Source organism: Caretta caretta, chromosome 2, assembly GCF_965140235.1.
Source record: "Caretta caretta isolate rCarCar2 chromosome 2, rCarCar1.hap1, whole genome shotgun sequence".
NCBI classification, from domain to species: domain Eukaryota; kingdom Metazoa; phylum Chordata; order Testudines; family Cheloniidae; genus Caretta; species Caretta caretta.
The window spans coordinates 43,311,682-43,331,750 of NC_134207.1; the positions used below are offsets into that span (position 1 = coordinate 43,311,682).

The 20,069-nt window shown below is 40.5% G+C and overlaps 1 protein-coding gene across 1 annotated transcript in view; it reads right to left on the bottom strand.

The window, feature by feature from the left end:
• The window catches only part of LOC125631066 (neural-cadherin-like), a 94,654-nt gene that overhangs the window by 16,543 nt on the left and 58,042 nt on the right, over window positions 1–20,069 (bottom strand). Inside the window, exons 12-22 of the mRNA XM_048837243.2 lie at window positions 16,783–16,955; window positions 16,476–16,643; window positions 15,264–15,513; window positions 12,757–12,884; window positions 11,323–11,509; window positions 10,931–11,074; window positions 9,284–9,567; window positions 6,702–8,319; window positions 2,784–2,877; window positions 1,188–1,372; window positions 365–597 (exon numbers count right to left, since the gene is read on the bottom strand). Of these exons, the coding sequence (XP_048693200.2) occupies window positions 365–597; window positions 1,188–1,372; window positions 2,784–2,877; window positions 6,702–8,319; window positions 9,284–9,567; window positions 10,931–11,074; window positions 11,323–11,509; window positions 12,757–12,884; window positions 15,264–15,513; window positions 16,476–16,643; window positions 16,783–16,955 (3,464 nt within the window). The remainder of the gene's footprint in view (window positions 1–364; window positions 598–1,187; window positions 1,373–2,783; window positions 2,878–6,701; window positions 8,320–9,283; window positions 9,568–10,930; window positions 11,075–11,322; window positions 11,510–12,756; window positions 12,885–15,263; window positions 15,514–16,475; window positions 16,644–16,782; window positions 16,956–20,069) is intronic.

Here is a 20,069-nt window from a genome sequence, read left to right on the forward strand (position 1 = left end):
AAGGAAGTACAGTATTCCAAGGGCAAAATATTCAAATTTGGGTGCCTAAAGTTATGCAAGTAAAGGAGTGGTTTGACATTCAGATGTGCTGAACACCCTCAGCTCTCATCAAAGTCTGCAACTCTGAAAATTAGGTCATGCTATTTGGATGCCTAAATATGGATTATGGGTCTGAACTTTAAGCATCTATATCTGAAACTTTTGGCCAAACTAATAAAGAAATTTTTTGCTCAAATATTGCAACACACAATCTTTCTCTCTCTCTCTCTCTCAAAAAAAAAAAAATCAATGATTCTGTGCAAACATTTTCACTAGATTATAGATGCAAGATTTTAATTAACTCAATGAGTTGAAAGCCACATACCCGTGCTTTAGACACTGCCACATTGCCGTTAAGTTTTTCTGCTTTATAATATGGTGGTCCAGAAACTGTAAACCAAACATCAACGCCTCGGGTTTGACCTGGGTTATTCAAGACACTGAAAATGTGGATATTTTCAAGTTGAGCTGGTATGATTTCTGAAAGTAGTTTCTTCATTTGGTTGTATTTACTTTCTCTCTCAGAAGACTGAGATATAAAATCCTCTGCAGTGATATCTGTAACAAACAATTTAAAAAACAACACACTCAACTTTGAGATTGAGGACAATCATATGACGTTCAATTATAATGGGAGCAGCAGAGACCAAAATAGTTAAGTTTGCACATCTGACTCCATTCTCTTGGCACTGAGAGACTTTTCACCTTTGGGCTCTGAAATTTTTCATACTGGTTTCTGCTCAATGGTTTGCACTGTGGGGGCTTATTTATTCAGTCATTATGTTTATTTTAATTCTCTTTAAATCAGGAATATCTTTAGAAAGATTTTTTTTTTTACTAGAGTTATTCAAACAAATTCTATTTGCAATAGAAATACGTGGTTGCACTGTCAGTGTGGAACTCATCTTTGTTTTACCCTAGAATGCAACATTTATTGCAGTGTCTTCTGACCCCCCTCTATGTATCAGAGGAAAAAGAAAACAGAGCAGAGTACGTGTGTACATTTTTCAGATCTCTACTTAGAGGAATATTAAGCATATTCAACACATATCTAATAATTAAGCAGACTAATAAGAGGTCAAAGTTACCCAGCACTAACATAAAGGGGGCAGCTGAAATACTGCAGACACAAAAATACATTATTTTACCATTTATTCGTATAGACCCAGCATTACGGATGGCATCATCTTTGATTTCCTTCACAACCACCTTTACTGTCGAGATCACATCTGGCCAGATACCATCAGTAACTTTCACTCTTACATTGTAAGTTCCTGTTGGGGTACCTTCTTTAATAGTCAGAAAACCTGAGTTATCATTGAGGATAAAGTACCTGCAACAGAAATTATTTGAAAAGAAAAGGCAAAGGATAAGTTCTATTCACAGCAAGACCAGATTTTGTGGAGAATTCCCCTGGTGTAAAGCTGACAGACATAATAGATCTACCCCCTCACCTCTGGTGAAAGAAGAGCGAGGAACCAGGGTGGAGCAGAACTATGTTACACTCAGGGCCGGCTATAGGTTTTTTGCAGCCCCAAGCAAAAAAAATCCCCCCCCCCTTTTTTTAGGCTTTTACATGTTTGCACTTTGCAATTTTTGTTTTGTTTTTGACAATTTAATTTTTTTTAAATGAAAATAGAGAATGTGTAGTTAGTGAAATAAAACAATTTCCTACTAGTGTACTCATTTAATTTTAATAAAATCACAATTACAAACAATTTGGGTTCAACTATACATTGTAATGAAAAACGTTAGCGTCTTCCGGTGCACCCAGTTTCTCATAAATTAAAAGAATTTATATGAACTGAACTGGTTTTTAATCTAAATTTTTTGCAATGGTACTTTCAATTGAAATTAATGCGAGTCCTGACAAACGATTTTGAGACATGATGGACCTCAAATAATTTTTTAGTAATTTCAGTTTTGAGAAACTGTGCTCACTAGAAGCCACTGATACTGGTAACGTTAAAAGAATGTGTAATGCTATAGCAGTGTTTGGAGTGAGGTGCTCGGGGCTGTACATCCCGCCTGTGGGCCCCCAGCCTGATCTCAAACCCAGCCCCACCCCCGCAGAGGGGACGGTAACTGACAGAGTGGCCTGGGGGGCGGACCAGGGGCACCTGCCCAGCCGTCCGGGGCAGCGGGTCTATTACTGGCCATGGGTCCTGCCCCGATCCCGGGCTCTGCTCCACTCGGCTCTGGCTCCTCCACCATTTGTGACATATGAGGCAGGGGTGGGCGGGGGGGAGGAGCTGCATTTCCCTGTTCCCCCGGCAGCAGGGGGCCAGGGCAGGGACTGCCCCCGGGCCGGGACTCCCGCACTGAGCCCGCCGCCCCGCCCCATGCAGGGGCTCATTGGTTGACTGAGCGGGGCTGGGAAGGGAAAAAAGAAAAAAAAAAGGGAGTGGCCGGAACGCCGCCCCTGGAACTGTGCCGCCCCAAGCACGGGCTTGCTTTGCTGGTGCCTAGAGCCGGCCCTGGTTACGCTTCTCCTCCATTGGTGCAAGGCCCTTAGAAACCCCAAAACAGTGGCATAAACTAAAGCACTGGAGCTGCTCATATGACTGAGTATAATGTGGCTTCCTATGTAGGAAAGGGGTTTGGAGATTGTGTGCACACAAATTAGAGTACACACAATACACTCTGGCATGTGAGTTCTCAGAGAAAGTTTAAATATTTTCTTTCTATTTAAAAAAAAATATTGTCATCCATTTTGTCAGGTCATTATTTTATTTTTAAAATACCTTGATGCTTTTCCTTCAAATCGATAGGTCTTGTGATCCCAGTCATCGTTGTCTGGTGCGTGAACTTGGCCCAGTACAGTTGTGGGTAAGATACCTATCATAATTAAACATATGAATGACATAACTAAAAAGTATCTGACATTTATACACACGTATATAAACAAACATCTGATTATAATTTTGCTGGCTCTCCTTAACTCTAAAATCTCTGTCAGTACTTGGGATGGAATTAAAGGCAGCTCTGTAATGATTTATGAATACTGTATGTTGGCCTAGTTATTGGGGTGTTTTCTATATGGGGATATTGGTTTAACTCAGGCTGTCCGGAAAAACAGGCAGGAAAGAAAAGAAGGGCTCAGGATAAGCCACTTCCGAACTATTAGCTTTGATGACTCTGCCTGTCTCCAGCCAGCCTGCAGAATTGGTTTGAACCAGAACAGGAAAAAGCCCGTGAACACAGAAGTTTAAAAGAACTCTGGCTGGATTAAAAAGGATACTTAAGAATGGGGCATTAATTGAGACAGAACCCTGGTGAAGAAGTTAGCCCTGCCTAGGTCACCATCAGGAGATGGTAAGACAGAAGGAAATGTAGAACGTTTTAAATATCTTGTTTTCTCTGAAAGTGTTACAACTGCTAATACTTCTGACAGAACAGCCTTCTTCAAGCACTGAAGACCACTGTCACAGGCTCCCAAAGAGAAGAACCGCAGGTGTCTAAACTCAGTTTGGCTTGGGGGATAAGAATGGTGGATACACAGGGTACTGTACCCCAGTCTAAGAGTGGGAGCACTGTAAAACTGAGCCCTGAGTTAGGTAAAGACCCAGAGCCCAACACCTGAGGTGGTGCACTCAGAGAAACGAGAAAGGAGCCAGAGATGCAGCTAGCCCTGTAACTGTAACAGTAGTTATTTGATAAATATATTTTGCAATAGCCATTATATAGGACATAATATTATATACTGATGTTAAACCCCTGGAGTACCTGAACACAAGAGGCAACATGAAATGTAAAGCCTTCCTTACTTTATCATGTGTCACAACCTCAATGTATGTACGTCTTTTTTATTTAAATAGACTTAAGACAAATAATCCCCTCATTTAAGTTCACAGGAGTTGATAAAACAGCAAAGTACATCTTGTGTACTTGTGAAGTACAGCAAAGTGGTGTCCAAAATTCACTGGAAATAAGTTATCCAATGTTCCATCATTGCAGTTCAAGAACGGACCCCTGAAGACTGCCAACAATGACGAAGGCCTTTTGTGCAAATAGCAGCCACACAAAATTTCACTCTATACATCAAACTAAACCTTATAACAAGCACACGTCAAGTAGAATAGCTGTCCAATACACTGGCACTATCTATATATACACATCTTATAACATATCATCATGTCAGCTCTACTACAGTATACCTAGGAAGTAGGGCTGTCAAGCGATTAAAAAATTAATCACAATTAATCGCACAGTTAAACAATAAACAAATAAATAAATAACAATAAATACCATTTATTTAAAATTTTTTGGATGTTTTCTACATTTTCAAATATATTGATTTCAATTACAACATAGAATACAAAGTGTATGGTGCTCACTTTATATTTATTTTTGATTACAAGTGTTTGCAAAAAGACAAAAGAAATAGTATTTTTCAATTCACCTAATACAAGTACTGTAATGCAATTTCTGTCTTGAAAGTTGAATTCTACTTACAAATATAGAATTATTTACAAAAATACTGCGTTCAAAAATAAAACAATGTAAAATTTTAAGAGCTTGCAAGTCCACTCAGTCCTGCTTCTTGTTCAGCCAATCACTCAGACAAACAAGTTTATTTACATTTGCAAGAGACAATGCTGCACACTTCTTGTTTACAATGTCACCTGAAAGCGAGAACAGGCATTCTCATGGCATTGTTGTAGCCCGCGTTCCAAGATATTTACGTGCCAGATGCGCATGCTTCAACTACCATTCCAGGGGACATGCATCCATGTTGATAACGGGTTCTGCTCAAAAACCATCCAAAGCAGTGCAGACTGATGCATGTTCATTTTCATTATCTGAGTCAGATGCCACCAGCAGAAGGTGGATTTTCTTTTTTGGTGGTTTGGGTTCTGTAGTTTCTGCATCAGAGTACTGCTCTTTTAAGACTTCTGAAAGCATACTCCCTACCTCATCCCTCTCAGATTTTGGAAGGCACTTCAGATTCCTAAATCTTGGGTCGAGTGCTGTAGCGTTCTTTACAAAACTCACATTGATACGTTCTTTGCATTTTGTCAAATCTGCAGTGAAAGTGTTCTTAAAAACAAACAACAACAAGTGCTTGGTCATCATCCAAGGCTGCCGTAACATGAAATATATGGCAGAATGCGGGTAAAACAGAGCAGGGGACTCATACAATTCTCCCCCAAGGAGTTCAGTCACAAATTTAATTAATGCATTAATTTTTTTTAACAAGCGTCATCAGCATGGAAGCATGTCCTCTGGAATGGTGGCTGAAGCATGAAGGGGCATACGAATGTTTAGCATATCTGGCACCTAAATGCCTTGCAATGCCGGCTACAAAAGTGCCATGTAAATGCCTGTTCTCAATTTCTGGTGACATGGTAAATAAGAAGAGGGCAGCATTATCTCCTATAAAGGTAAACAAACTTTTTTGTCTTAGCGATTGGCTGAACAAGAAGTAGGACTGAGTGGACTCATAGCCTCTGAAGTTTTACTTTGTTTTGTTTTTGAGTGGAGTTATGTAACAAAACAAAAAAAATCTACATTTGGAAGTTGCACTTTCAGGACATAGAGATTGCACTATGGTACTTGTATGAGGTGAATTGAATTTCTTTTGTTTATCACTTTTACAGTGCAAATATTTGTAATCAAAATATACACTTTGATTTCAATGACAACACAGAATACAAGATATATATGAAAATGTAGAACAACATCCAAAATATTTAATAAATTTCAATTGGTAGTCACTTGTTTAACAGCGATTAAAACGGTGATTAATTTTTTTAATCGAGATTAAATTTTTTGAGTTAATCGCGCATGAGGTAACTGTGATTAATCGACAGCGCTACTAGGAAGAGAAGTCAAATTCCTCCTGATCAGAAACACTAGTTAGAGGGTATGCCATGTGACCAGAGGAACAAGGTGGGATTTGGGGAGGAGGAGTTCAACACCACACAGATGCAAGCCCCACAGTTACAACATAACTTATTTATATAGTTTACTCTGCTTTGGGGCTTATGTAAGGAGACTGGGGACTGCGAGAGATCATCAGGGAGTGGGGAGCTGAGGGTCAGGGAAGGTGCCCTGCCTCATGATGGCTGCAATGAGCGAAGGAGGGCACAAAAAACAGCAGCACAGAAGATTTTTTCCATTTCTATTTTTGGGCAGTTCAAGGCTTGCATTAACTTTTCAGAGGGTACAGATGGTTCATATTTGGGTTCACATTTAAAACATTAACTAGACAACATGCCAGATTAGTTTAACCTCAAATTTCAAGCACTCTCTCAGGGTATTCAGACTTGAATCCAGATCACAGCCCTTGACAACATTATTAAATGAACAACATCAGTATAAAATAAGTCAAGCTATTTCATAATTAAAGAGAAACCAAATAGCATCTGAAAACCATTTACTTAAGTTTTATAGAAGTGTATGTAAGGTAGAAGCCAATTACCCTCCTTCAACCCCAAATTCAATCTCCTCCACACACCAATTAACTTCAACCCCTGGGACTAGACCTTACACACCAAGTTTCAGTTCTAATCAACCTTTTGGCAGAGCTGCATTCCCCACCAACATGCTAATGTATCATGGAAAGCAGCTCTTGTGGAATGGAACAGATCTCTTTGAATCGCACACCTGCTGCTCATCGTCTGAGTATAGCCCAGTGAAATAAGCTCCAAATCAATTACCATCATAGCAGTAGATGAGGCATTCCATGTAGCCAGCAGAATGAGGATGATCATTTCGGTCCCCAATATTAACAGTTAATGTGTTGGTTGAGCTCATAGGAGGAGTCCCGCTGTCAGTAATCAGAATGGGCAGGTAAAACACCTTGTGCACTTCTCTGTCAAAGGTATGCAGTGCAGTGAGCAATGCACTTCCATTGCTGAAATCCTGCAAGTTAAAGTAAGCTACGTTGCCAAAGTTGCTGAGTAAGTGAAAGGAGAAAGGCCCTCCATTAGCAGCAGTGTCTCTGTCTCTAGCATATAACAAAGTAGAAGTCTCGTTCATTTGGACAATTTGCGGCGAAGCAGTGTTTTCCCAGATGACTGGGTTATACTGAGCCTCAAACTCTGGCCCGTTGTCATTCACATCCTGCAGAGTCACGAGAACAGAGGCACTGCCAGTCAGCCGAGGTTGTCCCATATCAGTGGCTATGACCACAAGGTGGTGCTGTGTCGCAGCCTCATGATCCAGCGATCCTGCAACTACAACCCAACCATCATTACCCACGGAGAACTGCCCACTTGGGTTAGACCTGTTTATCAGGTGATACAAAAACCTTCCATTCAGCCCCGAATCTAAATCAACAGCAGAAACCTGCACAACTTTAGTGCCGAGAGGCACATCTTCAGCCAGAGCCATCACTTCATAGAACGGGGGATAAAACACAGGGGCGTGGTCATTGGAATCCTCCACATAGACAACACAGTGAGCAATGCTGAAGAAATCGGTGTCTTCAGCTTTCACCGTCAGGTTAAACACCCTCTCATGAGGTTTCTCAAAGTCTAGGTGTTTTCGCAGCCGAATAGCCCCACGTCTGTTGATTTTATCTGTCTCTATGGAGAATTTACGATCATCATCCCCATCGAGGATACTGAATGTCACCACAGCATTTTCTCCCTCATCTCTGTCCGTAGCAGCTACCATTGTGACCTCAGTGTTGATACTTGCATTTTCAGAGACAAAAGCCGTATACATCTTCCGTGTAAAGACTGGAGCATGGTCATTTATATCAGACACCAAAATGGTGGCGGTGCCTGTCCCAGTGAGCCCGCCTCCATCCCTTCCTTCAACCACCACCAGATACTTCTCTTCCTTCTCCCGGTCCAAGGATCCGAGCACAGTACAGATGGTGCCCGTAACCGGGTTGATTGAAAACAAGTTGAGGTTGATTTCATTTTGGACATTTTGAATAATTCTGTACGTTAATACTGCATTCTTCCCAGCTTTGGGGTCATCAAGGTCTACGGCATTCATTTCCATTACAGTGGTGCCTGCTGGGGAATCTTCAGGAACCTGCCCCATGAAGCAGCCCTCTGACATGCAAAGGAAAAGAGGTGGGTTGTCATTCACATCTCTGACCTCTATGATTACATCTGCAAAGCCAGTTAGTCCCTCTCCATTTTCATCTGTAGCAAGAACAAGAAAGCGCCATATGGATCGCTTTTCACGGTCTAGCTTTTTGTTTGCATAGATCTCTCCTGTGTACTCGTTGATGCAGAACTCACTATTGGCCCCGTGTCCATGTAAAGAGTAGCAAAGGGCACTCTGGTCAGCTTCTTGATCAGGGTCAGTTGCAGAAACCTAGAACAAACCACAGGAGGGGTGAGAGAGAGAACTGGAAATTCTACTGCAAGCTGCAGTACTATGGAGGCCTACTAAAGAACATGCCCCTATATGTTAACAGTTAAGAGTAACCATCAGTTGGCTTGAGTCATTTGGGTCATTCTGCAAAGGTTATAGCTGGGCTGGAGAAATAGGCTGATTGTGTTTAGGGAGACTAATGCATTCTGCATGCTAGTGCATTTTGGAAGAGTGGGGAAAATATACAGGAAAAGTTAGATGGAAGTAATAGTAAAAATCAGCTGAACAAGTATTTGCAGTGAGATCCTGTGGAAGTTGAACCAGAGGAGCAAACAGAAATTGATTCATAGGAACAGACAGGAGGGGTTAGAAACTGGTCAGAATTTGGGTCTTCTCTTCCTTATACTCCTCTGATGGGGAAATCATCACCTATATCCTTGGCACTTCCATAGTGTCTTCTCACCCAGAGATCTCAAAGAACCTTACAAATACTGATGAACACCCCAGTAAAGTAGGTATGTATCCCCATTTTACAGATATGGAAATGAAGTCAGCGACAAGAGTAAGTGATTTGCCCAAGGTCACAAAGGAAGCCTGTGACAGTTGAGAAGAGAAAGCTGATCTTCTGACTTTCAGTCCCATGTCTCAACCACAAGTCTATCTTCCCTTTGCACTTTTCTTACCATGGATCAGTAGGTTTGTTTACATTTATACTGGCCAGTAACTAAGTTTATTACCCAATTCCAGCCACCACATATTTTTGTTTAATCAATTCTATAAAAAGAACGTAGATAGCTGGAAAACATGGAAGACAGAAGGATATCAGAATCTTACAGATTCCAGGTGTCAGGGTTCACCCTCTTCTGATGAGATCTGGCTCTCAGTAACTGATGTAGTTATGCATGAATAAAAGTTTAATTTACCCTCCAAAAAACCCATCTCTGTTTTATGCAAACTGATTTACCTTTAGAACCATAACAGGCAGATCTGTAAGTTCCTCTAAGACACTGTCATGGTACTCATTGTTAGTGAACACTGGAGCTTCGTCATTCTTATTGATTACATTGATGGCAATGAGTGTGTGATTCTCCCACTTCCCATCAGAGACTACAAGCCGGAGCTCATAACGCTGCTCTTGTTCATAGTCCAGACACTGAGTAATGAAGATGGTTCCCACTTCGGGTTCAACATCAAAAGCTCCTTTCACATTTCCTGATGTAATCTGATACCTCAGTTTGGCATTTGTACCTGTATGAAACAGCAAATGTTTACTTACTGCTAGTATAGAATTCCATACCATACTTCTCAAAGCACGCAGTAAAGCCGCAGCAAACATTTATTAATGGGATGCGTAGTTTGACTTGCACGCAATAGGCCAAAATTTAAGAGACAAGCAGTTGTATTATACCTTAAAAAAAAAGTAACTGTAGTCAGAAACGTGTATGTGAAAGTGTGAGTAAGACAGAAAAACAAATAACTGCAGAGTTCTGTGTTTGTAAGCACAGTTATATGTACAAGCGTAGTTTGCAAGTAGAAGTTAGGCAACTCTTTTGTTCCATTTTGCATAGTTATATGTACAAGCGTAGTTTGCAAGTAGAAGTTAGCCCTACACGTCTAATGTGCATTCATTTGCTGAAACTGAAATAATGTAGTGTTATTAAAGTCTAGAAGCTATTTTTGTTTAATAGTTTCCCCCCCATGTTAAACCCAAACATCTGTTGTTACTACACACTCATTTTATTTTTACCACCAGGTGGTGCCAAAATCTCAAAAGAACAGCAAGGTTTCAAAAGACCATTTGTTTTCAAAATATATTCCATACATACGATCCTAGTTATTTTGTTTTGCATTGCTGCAAAATGTTTGGAAACTTGAGAAAGTGATAAGCTATTGTTCTTTGAAAAGGAAAAAAGGAAGAAACATGACAAGATACTTGATACACTGAAGCGGTTTTGATTGTTAAAATCAAGTTCACTCCATTTAGCACAGGGGCAAAGAATCATTTTCCATACAGAATATGTAAGCTCTTAATAGAGGTGGGGAAACATTTTCAACCTTTTAATTTATTATGAAATGTCTTACCCATATGCTATTGAAGTGACATGAGCAGCAACTGATAGGAGTCAGAAAAAAACCCGCTGTATTTCAGATGTTTGAACATGAGAATTTGGCCCCAGTAGTAACCCACCTATCAAAGTGACTAACAAGTTGTGGGTTTGTTTTTTTTCAAATTCTCAATGCCAGCAGTATGCTCCAACTTCTCTCCTTTCTCCTTCACCAACCAGACTAAGAGGGGCATTTAGCACATCACCACCAAATAGAAGAATTGTGAGGATTTAAATGTCTGTTGTTCTAAAATAAAAGGATCACTAGCATATTGTTATTCTACAAAGTGGAAACTTGAGTAGATTACTAAGAGTTCTTGACACATTTAAGCAACAGAGATTCTTCTCCTCTCCAAACTATTGAAATCCATTTAAAATTTCTCCTAAATACAATCAATCACAGGATTAAAACAGAAAATCATTAGCTCACAAGAGAAACCATTATTATGGTGGACGCTGCATTACTCAAAAGCACGGAAAAATATAGGAGAAGTATGTTGGCACACCTTCATCTTCATCATTTGCTGTTGCTGTCACAACAACACATCCAACTTCCTTGTCCTCCTCTATACTGATTTCATATACTGGGTGAGGGAAAGCTGGAGCATTGTCATTGACGTCACTGACAAAAATCTTCACATATGCTGTATCTGAAAATGAAAATTTAGATTACGGAGACCAGACAAAGTTACTTGTGGGATGGCCTAACCTATCCCTGAAGAAAACTCTGTGCAAATCTCGAAGACTTGTCTCTCTCACCCACAAAAGTTGGTCCAATAAAAGATATTACCTCACCCATCTTGTCTGTGTAACCTACTCCGACATTCCATGAAAAACTCCGCTTCTACCAATGGCAGTGGAACCCTTTCTTACCTGGTATCTAAGCCGTTATGCTTACCTGTGTTGGGCTGCCCATAAACACCAGGTCGCGCAGACTCTGCAGAATCCTGAGACTGAACTTCAATTAAATAAGAGCCTCTCTTCTCTCTGTCAAAAGATGCTTTGGTGGAAATAATTCCTGTCTCAGGATCAATGATGAAGAACCGGTAGTCTTCACTAGGGTCTTCCAATATTGAATATTGAACCTGAAGTTCAGAAATTGTATGTGAGGTTCCATGCATACCATTTCATGCGAGTGCTGTTTCCCCATCCTTCCTGAGCCCTTTCAAACTGTCTGCAAAATAATATCTGAAGAGGCTCTTGACTGAACAGACTGTTCTTGAGGCCTTCACTCAGTTTGACAACAAAGTTAGAATGCTTATGTAAAATAACCCCGATGTTCCTGGTAATATACAATTAGGACTGGTCAAAAAAATTTCCATCAAAGTTTTCCAAAGGAAAACTGAGCTTAGATTAAACCACATATTTCACAGAAACTTTGAAAACCAAAAACTTTTCAGCTGAAAATTTTCAGTTCTATGACGAAAAGTAAATTTTTTTGAAAGGAAAAATCCCCACACATTTTCCCACCAGTTCTATATACAATATTTGCTACACAGTTTTTCAGTGACAGCTTATGGCAGGTTTACAAGTTACAAAATGATAACACACTGAGAGTCAAAGTTCTCTAACAAGAGCCATGCTGTGGATTTTGGGAAGGGGGTAATGAATGGGGCAGAAAAGGGTGAGCAGCACTTCACAATGCTGCTTGCCTGTTTGTATTTGATCACTACACCAGAGCTGGCCAAAAAGCCAGCCATTCATGAGTCAAACGTGAACAAAAAGTTCAAAAATAAAGCCTACAGCCTGACAATTAATATGGTGGGGGCAGCCCAAAGAGAGCATGAGTAGCAGCATGCAGTGCTTCATCATGTCTCCAGCTCAAGTTGGGTCACTATGTGACATGATCTAGAGTCTCCCTCTGTCTGAGATGGAGCAGACTGTATACATCGTACCTACCCACCTATCTGTGGTACTTGTATGGTCCCAATCATTGTAATATCTGACTGCCTCTTAATCTTTACTATATTTATCCTCACAAGACCCCTGTGAGGTAGGGCAGTGCTATTATCACTACTATCAGATGGGGAACTGAGGCACAGAGAGACTAACTTGCCCAAGGTCACACAGGAAGCCAGTGGTGTAATAGAGACTGAATCCAGATCTCCCATACTAGTGCCCTAACCACAGGACCATCCTTCCTCTCCTGTTTTTTACAGATCAGAGGCAGCTCTTATTTAGGTAAAAATTAGCCACCCTGCTCAAAGAGGAAGGGAGAGGTGCCTATGGCTCATTATTGTCCCATCTGCTACTTATCTTTTCTCATTGTTTAACTGTGTCAATGCTATTTAACAGATTAATATTGCTGGGAGAAAAAGAGTATGTAATAAACCTCTCCATATGGCCCAGAATCCAAGTCAGTTGCTAAAACCTGGGCAACAGACGTGCCAATAGCTGCTTCTTCAGGTACAGACACCTTGTAGGTAGAAGATGTGAAGAACGGAACATTATCATTGACATCTGCAGAGAGAGGAGTTAAGAGATAATGAGAGGAGGTTCAAATCTTAAAACTGCACCTTTTAAAAAACAAATTAGCAGACTGTTTTGAAAAACTATCACAGAGTTCCTGCTAATGTCCAATCCTGTTTTCTGCATTCCCATTCTCAAGGCAGATGGCAGAAGCTCTTTTAATTAGAGCGATTGTGAAGTTTCTGCAAGACGTGATGCTGTGATTTCAGGTATTATGCGAGACACCGATTAACCTATTAACTTACTGAAACCAGGAGCTGGATATTCTTTGGCCCTGGTCCTGGCAAAGACTTACATACCTACTGAATAGCATTCAGGATTACTTATTGACACCAATGGAACTGTTCATCATATCTAAATTTAAGATAGGACTAACATCTGATAACAGACCTCCACCAAAATAACTGGTTTTTACTTCACCCCTTTTGTTATTTTGATGAAAGTTTGTGTGCAGGCCTGCCCTTGTCTTTGCAGGATCAGAGCCTTGGGGACCACTCCAGTGTCAGTAACTGCAGTTATGAAGTGTCATTAATTTAAAGAGATACTGTCAACTTGAAATTCAGTCATTTTCAAAATATGGATTAAAAGTAGCTTCAGTGCCACATTTGCACTGAACTCCCCAGCTAACTTCTGCAGTTTTACAACCACATTTTTCTGTTCTAAAAAACTTCTTTCCCCTGTTGCTGTGTGAAAGGCCAAACAGAGGAGCTGACTGAAGTCAATTGATGAAATTGAAGCTACACCAAGTACTGTAAAACACAAAAAACAAATTAAAAACAGACAAAAATATTTTGCTAAATATGTTCTATTCTAAACATTACGTGTAACAATAGTAGGTAAAACAGAGAAATGCAATTTTAAGCATTTCTCGATGAATGAGGCTGACAAATTCTTAGGGCCTGATCTTGCAAACACACACATTTAACTTTACAACCATGAGATGGTCCCACTGATTCCAACATGTGCAAGTGCTTGTAGGATCAGGGCCTTAGATTGCTACTGTGTTTGTTGTTACTACAGGCTTGCTTTACAACCCAGTTTTCCTGTGTTCCTAACTCTCCCTTGTGACAGACTATTTTTCATGTGTTATTTCAACAAACACAATCAATATTCTTTCAGTTTTAGTAAATGCATTCACCCATTGTTGAGCTGAGAGTGGGGGGAATACAATCTCTCTCTCTATGTATATAATGTGTGTATTTTTTTTGCATATGCATATATAAAAAGTCATATTTTATAAGTTGAGGACTTCTGGTAGCTAATTCCCCACTTAAAAGTGGTTTAACTTGCATTCCCTTCCCCCACCCCAAAATGAATCTCTTGTTTCGAATTTTACGTTACTGGAAAATCATTTTTGTTCCTGGCTAAAATGAAGTTGCCATTAAACTGAGTAACAACACTATTAATAGGACCATGGAACAATGTTACTAATGAATATTGATTTGTGGTAGTTTGATTGTAATCTCTTTGGAGCACAGAATGTTTTCATTTCAAAAGACATTCTCTGTTCCAAAGAGAGAGAGAGGGAGGGAGGGAGGGAGGGAGGTGTGTGTGTGTGGCGCCTAGCACAATAGGGCCCTGGTCCTGACTTTAGGTACTAGCCACTACACAAATAAACAACAGGTGTTTTGGTGTATTATGGAAGAGCTCCATAGATGAACATACTTTTCACTGTGCAATTATGGTAGCAAAATTAGTAAAGATGAACTTTTTCGTATCTTTTTCTGATGACCCTGATGTAGTGAGGCAGAGTGGCCTCCCACTGACCCACACCCACACCACTGCTAACCCACTACACAAGTGTATGTAATATGAACTAACGAGGGACAAACAAGTAACATTTAATTTTAATAATTTGTGAAATTATATAGTAGGGTTTTTTTCCTTAAAAGTGCAAAGATGTTTGTTTGTTTTTTTTAAAGGGACAATTAACAATTACTAGGTATGCATTTTTGCTGTCCTGTTCCAAGAGTTAATCATTTCAGTAATCCCCAAATATCCCTAATATATGAAATATTTCCAGTACTACACTTTTCTCTCACTAGAATTGGAACACTTACTGGGCCATTTCTGGCATTAGAAGGATTCCTTTAATTTTACACTTACATAGCACTGCATTACTTTTTAGTGCAGATATTTCTATATTAAGTGTATGTTTTTAAATACCACATCCCACTTGTTAAATCACACTTTGTGGTTTCTTCAGATGAAAAGACTATTTCTACTACTGCATGTCTTAAAACTCAAAAGAAATCTTATGCTGTTAAGTCCAGGCTTCATTCCATAATTTCTAGTACTGATATTTTAGAAATACTTTGAGTGTCATTCTAAAATTACCTGTTCTAGTTACAGTAATTCAGTGGTACTTACCTGTTATATTAATACAGACAGTGATGAATGAAGCTAAAGGAATCATTGCTACATTTTGTGCCCTGACTCTCAGAGTGAAAAACCTAGTTGTCTCAAAGTCAAGTGGTTCCGAGACTAGTAGAGAAGCAGATCCATCCACTCTGTTTGGCTTCAGGTAGAAACGAACAGGCATGTTAGTCTCTGGAACTTGACCCTCCTCCAGGTTATATGTAACCCTGGGATCACCAAGGGAGGATGTGGCTTTGACAGTCTGAAGAGACAAAAAGCCACTGTATTTGTTTATGAAGTGCATGATTCTGAGTATTAAGATGTCAGTTTGGGGGGTTGGGGTTGTGCATGCATGACGAGACAGACAGTTTGCCTTCATTCTGGAGATTTGTCTAATTTTTGTATTGCTTTTGCTGTGGTTCCAAGTTTGAATCAATATTAAATTTCCCTGCTCTGTAAATATGGCAAAGGGTATGAACACCACCTTCAGGTAAAGGAAGCTTTTTCCCAAAAAAACATCCAAAGGGGGATTACTATGAGGATCTCACTCTTCTGCAAGCTGTGCATGAGCCTGGCTGGATAAAACGAATTGTTTCCAAATGCTTGGATCAGAGGCCTGGGAGATGAAAAGGAACTGTAGGAATCAATGAGCAATTACAGAAAAGACTGCCTGGGATGTAGCAATCAGTGTGTCCAGTTTAAAAAACTTGTTTGACGAAGAAAAATAAACAATACACATTTCATCCACTGCTGAAATACAGCACAGCTACTCTGCCACTAAAACAGCAGGTATGGGCGGCACTGAAAATTGCAGGGAGAACTCAGGTAGGCAGAATGGAATCACTCAAGCTGGAATTTGGTCAGGACCCTGGAATTCACAGCTCAACTCTTGTGGAAAATACTCTAGGATTTTTAATATGGGCTAAGCCTCAGTTTTGCAACTCATCCAAAAGATGCTCCCTCCAGGAGCACCCCTTGCTGGGGCACTGGCTTTACAGGACAACAGAGAAAAGTGCAGCCTTCGGAGTCACAACATCTCCGGCAGCTTCTGGAATTTCCTTGGAGATATCCCACGTAAAGCTAAAAGCACACAGCTTGTGAAATCTGATAGGGTCACAACGCAAGGTAGTAAAGGCATGTATATCCATCTACATACACAGACAGGACAGAAGGAAGGGAGAGGGGGCTATTCTAGAGAGAGAAGGAGGTTCTCTTATAGCATACCACTATCTTGGTGTCCCGAATAGTGTTCTCCGGGATTGTAACCCGGTATCCGCTCTGTTCCCAACGTGGAGGCTGATTGAGTACATTAGTGATAGTTACAGTCAGCTCCACAGTGCTGCTTCTGTTGCCTCCATCTGTTGCAACAATATACTGGCTGATTCGAGTTATCTACAAAGTAGTTTTAACAAAAAGTTTAAGGAAATCTAAAAACTGATTTGCACAGATCAACAGATTGAGATTAACTCTCTGCAACATATTCCACAGGAAGAAAGCTGTGTTACATTCTGAATTACAAGAGTCCTGTTACCTGGGAGATCAGATGGTTCACATATACCCAGCCGGTGCTGGGGTTGATTTGGAAGTATTCTGGCTGTTGCTGTAACATGGAATATACGATGGCAGCATTCACACCTTGGTCATCATCATGAGCTGCTGCACGGAGGAAACTTGTGCCCACTGGGGTGTCTTCATGGAGGAAGTCTGTGAAAAAAGGAGGAGACGTATTCTCAGCAGGCCTCATTCTCATGTATAAAGGCAATATTCCTGGATCTGGCAATTCTAGAAGTAAAGGGGACACTTACAATTCTCAGCTCCAGGTCAGTGCTAAGATCACAGAACAGTGTGGCAGTATTTCCAGTTTACAGATCACGACTGCACAATCACACTGGCATATGAGCTGTGAAACAGCCTAAAAGACCTGGCTATATTTGTAGGTGAACAGGGTTAGGCCTTCCTTTATACGAAGTGAACCAGTATTCCAGAGAAGTTGGTTTCACATTAAACTAGAATTACCATCACTTTGTAAGTCAATATAATATGTAAAATATCAAAGGTGTCTGTTCAACTAAAATAAATGTTGTTTTGATTATGCTGCTTTTAAATTATTGCAACACAAAAATATCTAAGTTTTCTCTTGGTTTTCCCCTACTGTATTATGTACAGTTATGAAAGCTGTTAAGTGAAGCACATTTGTTGCTCCCTATTCTCATCTAAGTCACTTTTCTTTGCCCACCAAAATGTGACTGCCAAAGAATAAATGGCCTAGTCATGCCAATCTTACAAGTAGAAGTATGTCTGGAGGTGGTTTGCTGGTACTGAAAAAAAGTAATAGCAATGGAATTTATTGCTAGTAAATACTACAAGAGAGTCTCAATTGTCCTGTAATAGATTTTATGTTCTGAGAATAGTATCCTGTTAAAATACATTGTACCAAAAGGTTCAAAGCTGAATTGGAAAGGATGTTGCATTGTATCATGTGTTCCTTGTTTGTGATAAGTACGTCTGTAACTATTACCAGGATGTCACTATTATATACAGTTTAACATTTGAGTACAGCCTCTTCCAGACATGTATGGATAATTAATAGTGATGAATTGTTTAAACCAAAGTATTTGAATAAGGTCATAGCATATGAGAATAAAGCACCAGCAGTTACCAGTAACATTAGAAACCCATGACTAATTACATTTGATTTTGTTATAAAGAGGAGACAGTATTTTTAATTCCATGACGTACAAACATTGATTGCTTATAGACAAATATTAGAACACACTGTCAGAGCAGCCCCATGGCTGGGACAGAACAGTTTCCCAATCCTGAAGAAGTGCTTTTTGCTAGCTGGCTCCCCATATGCCCCAAGGGTCGGTCCTGGGGCCGGTTTTGTTCAATATCTTCATAAATGATCTGGAGGATGGTGTGGATTGCACTCTCAGCAAATTTGCGGATGATACTAAACTGGGAGGAGTGGTAGATACGCTGGAGGGGAGGGATAGGATACAGAAGGACCTAGACAAATTGGAGGATTGGGCCAAAAGAAATCTGATGAGGTTGAATAAGGATAAGTGCAGGGTCTTGCACTTAGGACGGAAGAACCCAATGCACAGCTACAGACTAGGGACCAAATGGCTAGGCAGCAGTTCTGCGGAAAAGGACCTAGGGGTGACAGTGGACAAGAAGCTGGATATGAGTCAGCAGTGTGCCCTTGTTGCCAAGAAGGCCAATGGCATTTTGGGATGTATAAGTAGGGGCATAGCGAGCAGATCGAGGGACGTGATCGTTCCCCTCTATTCGACATTGGTGAGGCCTCATCTGGAGTACTGTGTCCAGTTTTGGGTCCCACACTTCAAGAAGGATGTGGATAAATTGGAGAGAGTCCAGCGAAGGGCAACAAAAATGATTAGGGGTCTGGAACACATGAGTTATGAGGAGAGGCTGAGGGAGCTGGGATTGTTTAGCCTGCAGAAGAGAAGAATGAGGGGGGATTTGATAGCTGCTTTCAACTACCTGAAAGGGGGTTCCAAAGAGGATGGCTCTAGACTGTTCTCAATGGTAGCAGATGACAGAACGAGGAGTAATGGTCTCAAGCTGCAGTGGGGGAGGTTTAGATTGGATATTAGGAAAAACTTTTTCACTAAGAGGGTGGTGAAACACTGGAATGCGCTACCTAGGGAGGTGGTAGAATCTCCTTCCTTAGAGGTTTTTAAGGTCAGGATGATTTAACTGGGAATTGGTCCTGCTTCGAGCAGGGGGTTGGACTAGATGACCTTCAGGGGTCCCTTCCAACCCTTATATTCTATGATTCTATGAGGAAGGGAGCAGGAAGCTTCTCAATCACCAAGAAGCATCAGCATTATATTGAACCCAAAATTCAACCTCAGTTTTAATGCTCATGAAAGGCAGATACTGGTAGCACTGAATGAAAAGTGTGGCTGAAGGCATTGAGTCAGGCTCACCTTCAAACATACATGACCCACCCCTCTGTCAAGACTTCCCTGTGCCGTCCTACAAAACCCTTACATCACTGTTAGGACTTCTGTCCCATCATTCATACCAAACTGAGTGGTGGTGGTATCATGTTTGCAAAGTCCACTCGTAGACAGAAACATAGCTACTCCTATACCAGATTGGACCAGTGCACCATATACACCAGCATCAAAGCTCTACTCTAGGAATTATTTTGGGGAAGGTCTATGGCCTATGCTACACAGGTGGTCAGACTAGATGATTCCAAAGCTAGAAAGCACCACTGTAATCTGTGACTGACAGTGACCAGTACAGATGATCCAGAGGAAGGTGTAAGAAATCCTGAAGCGGACAGCTATGGAAAAGTCTAACTTTCTCCCTAACCTCCTACAAGGCTGGTTGATGCTGCGAAGTGTGACGGTTTATATCAGTTCCAGAACTCTTTGTTTCTTTCCCCTTTGACATACACTCTCATTCGCCTCCAATCCTTTTTTGGATCCTGCTAAACTCTTGGCCTCAATAATATCCTCATGGCAATAATTTTTGCAGGTTTGTTTTGTTTAAAAAAGTATTTCCTTTTTATCAGAGATAAATGTGCTGCCTTTCAGTTTCATGGAATGTTCCCTTGTTTTTGTATTATGAAAGAATGAAAATAGCAGGGTCTCATCTATCCCATTCATTGCTTTTAAAGCCTTTATTCTGCCCCCTTCTATGGCTCCTCTCTACACAGAAAACTCCTAAGTCTTTTCACTCTTTCTTCATGTGCAAGTTTATCCATACTTCTAATAATTCAATGCTCATTTGAAATTCCTCCTTATCCTTTCCCCATTTCCATTGCATCTGTTTTGTCAT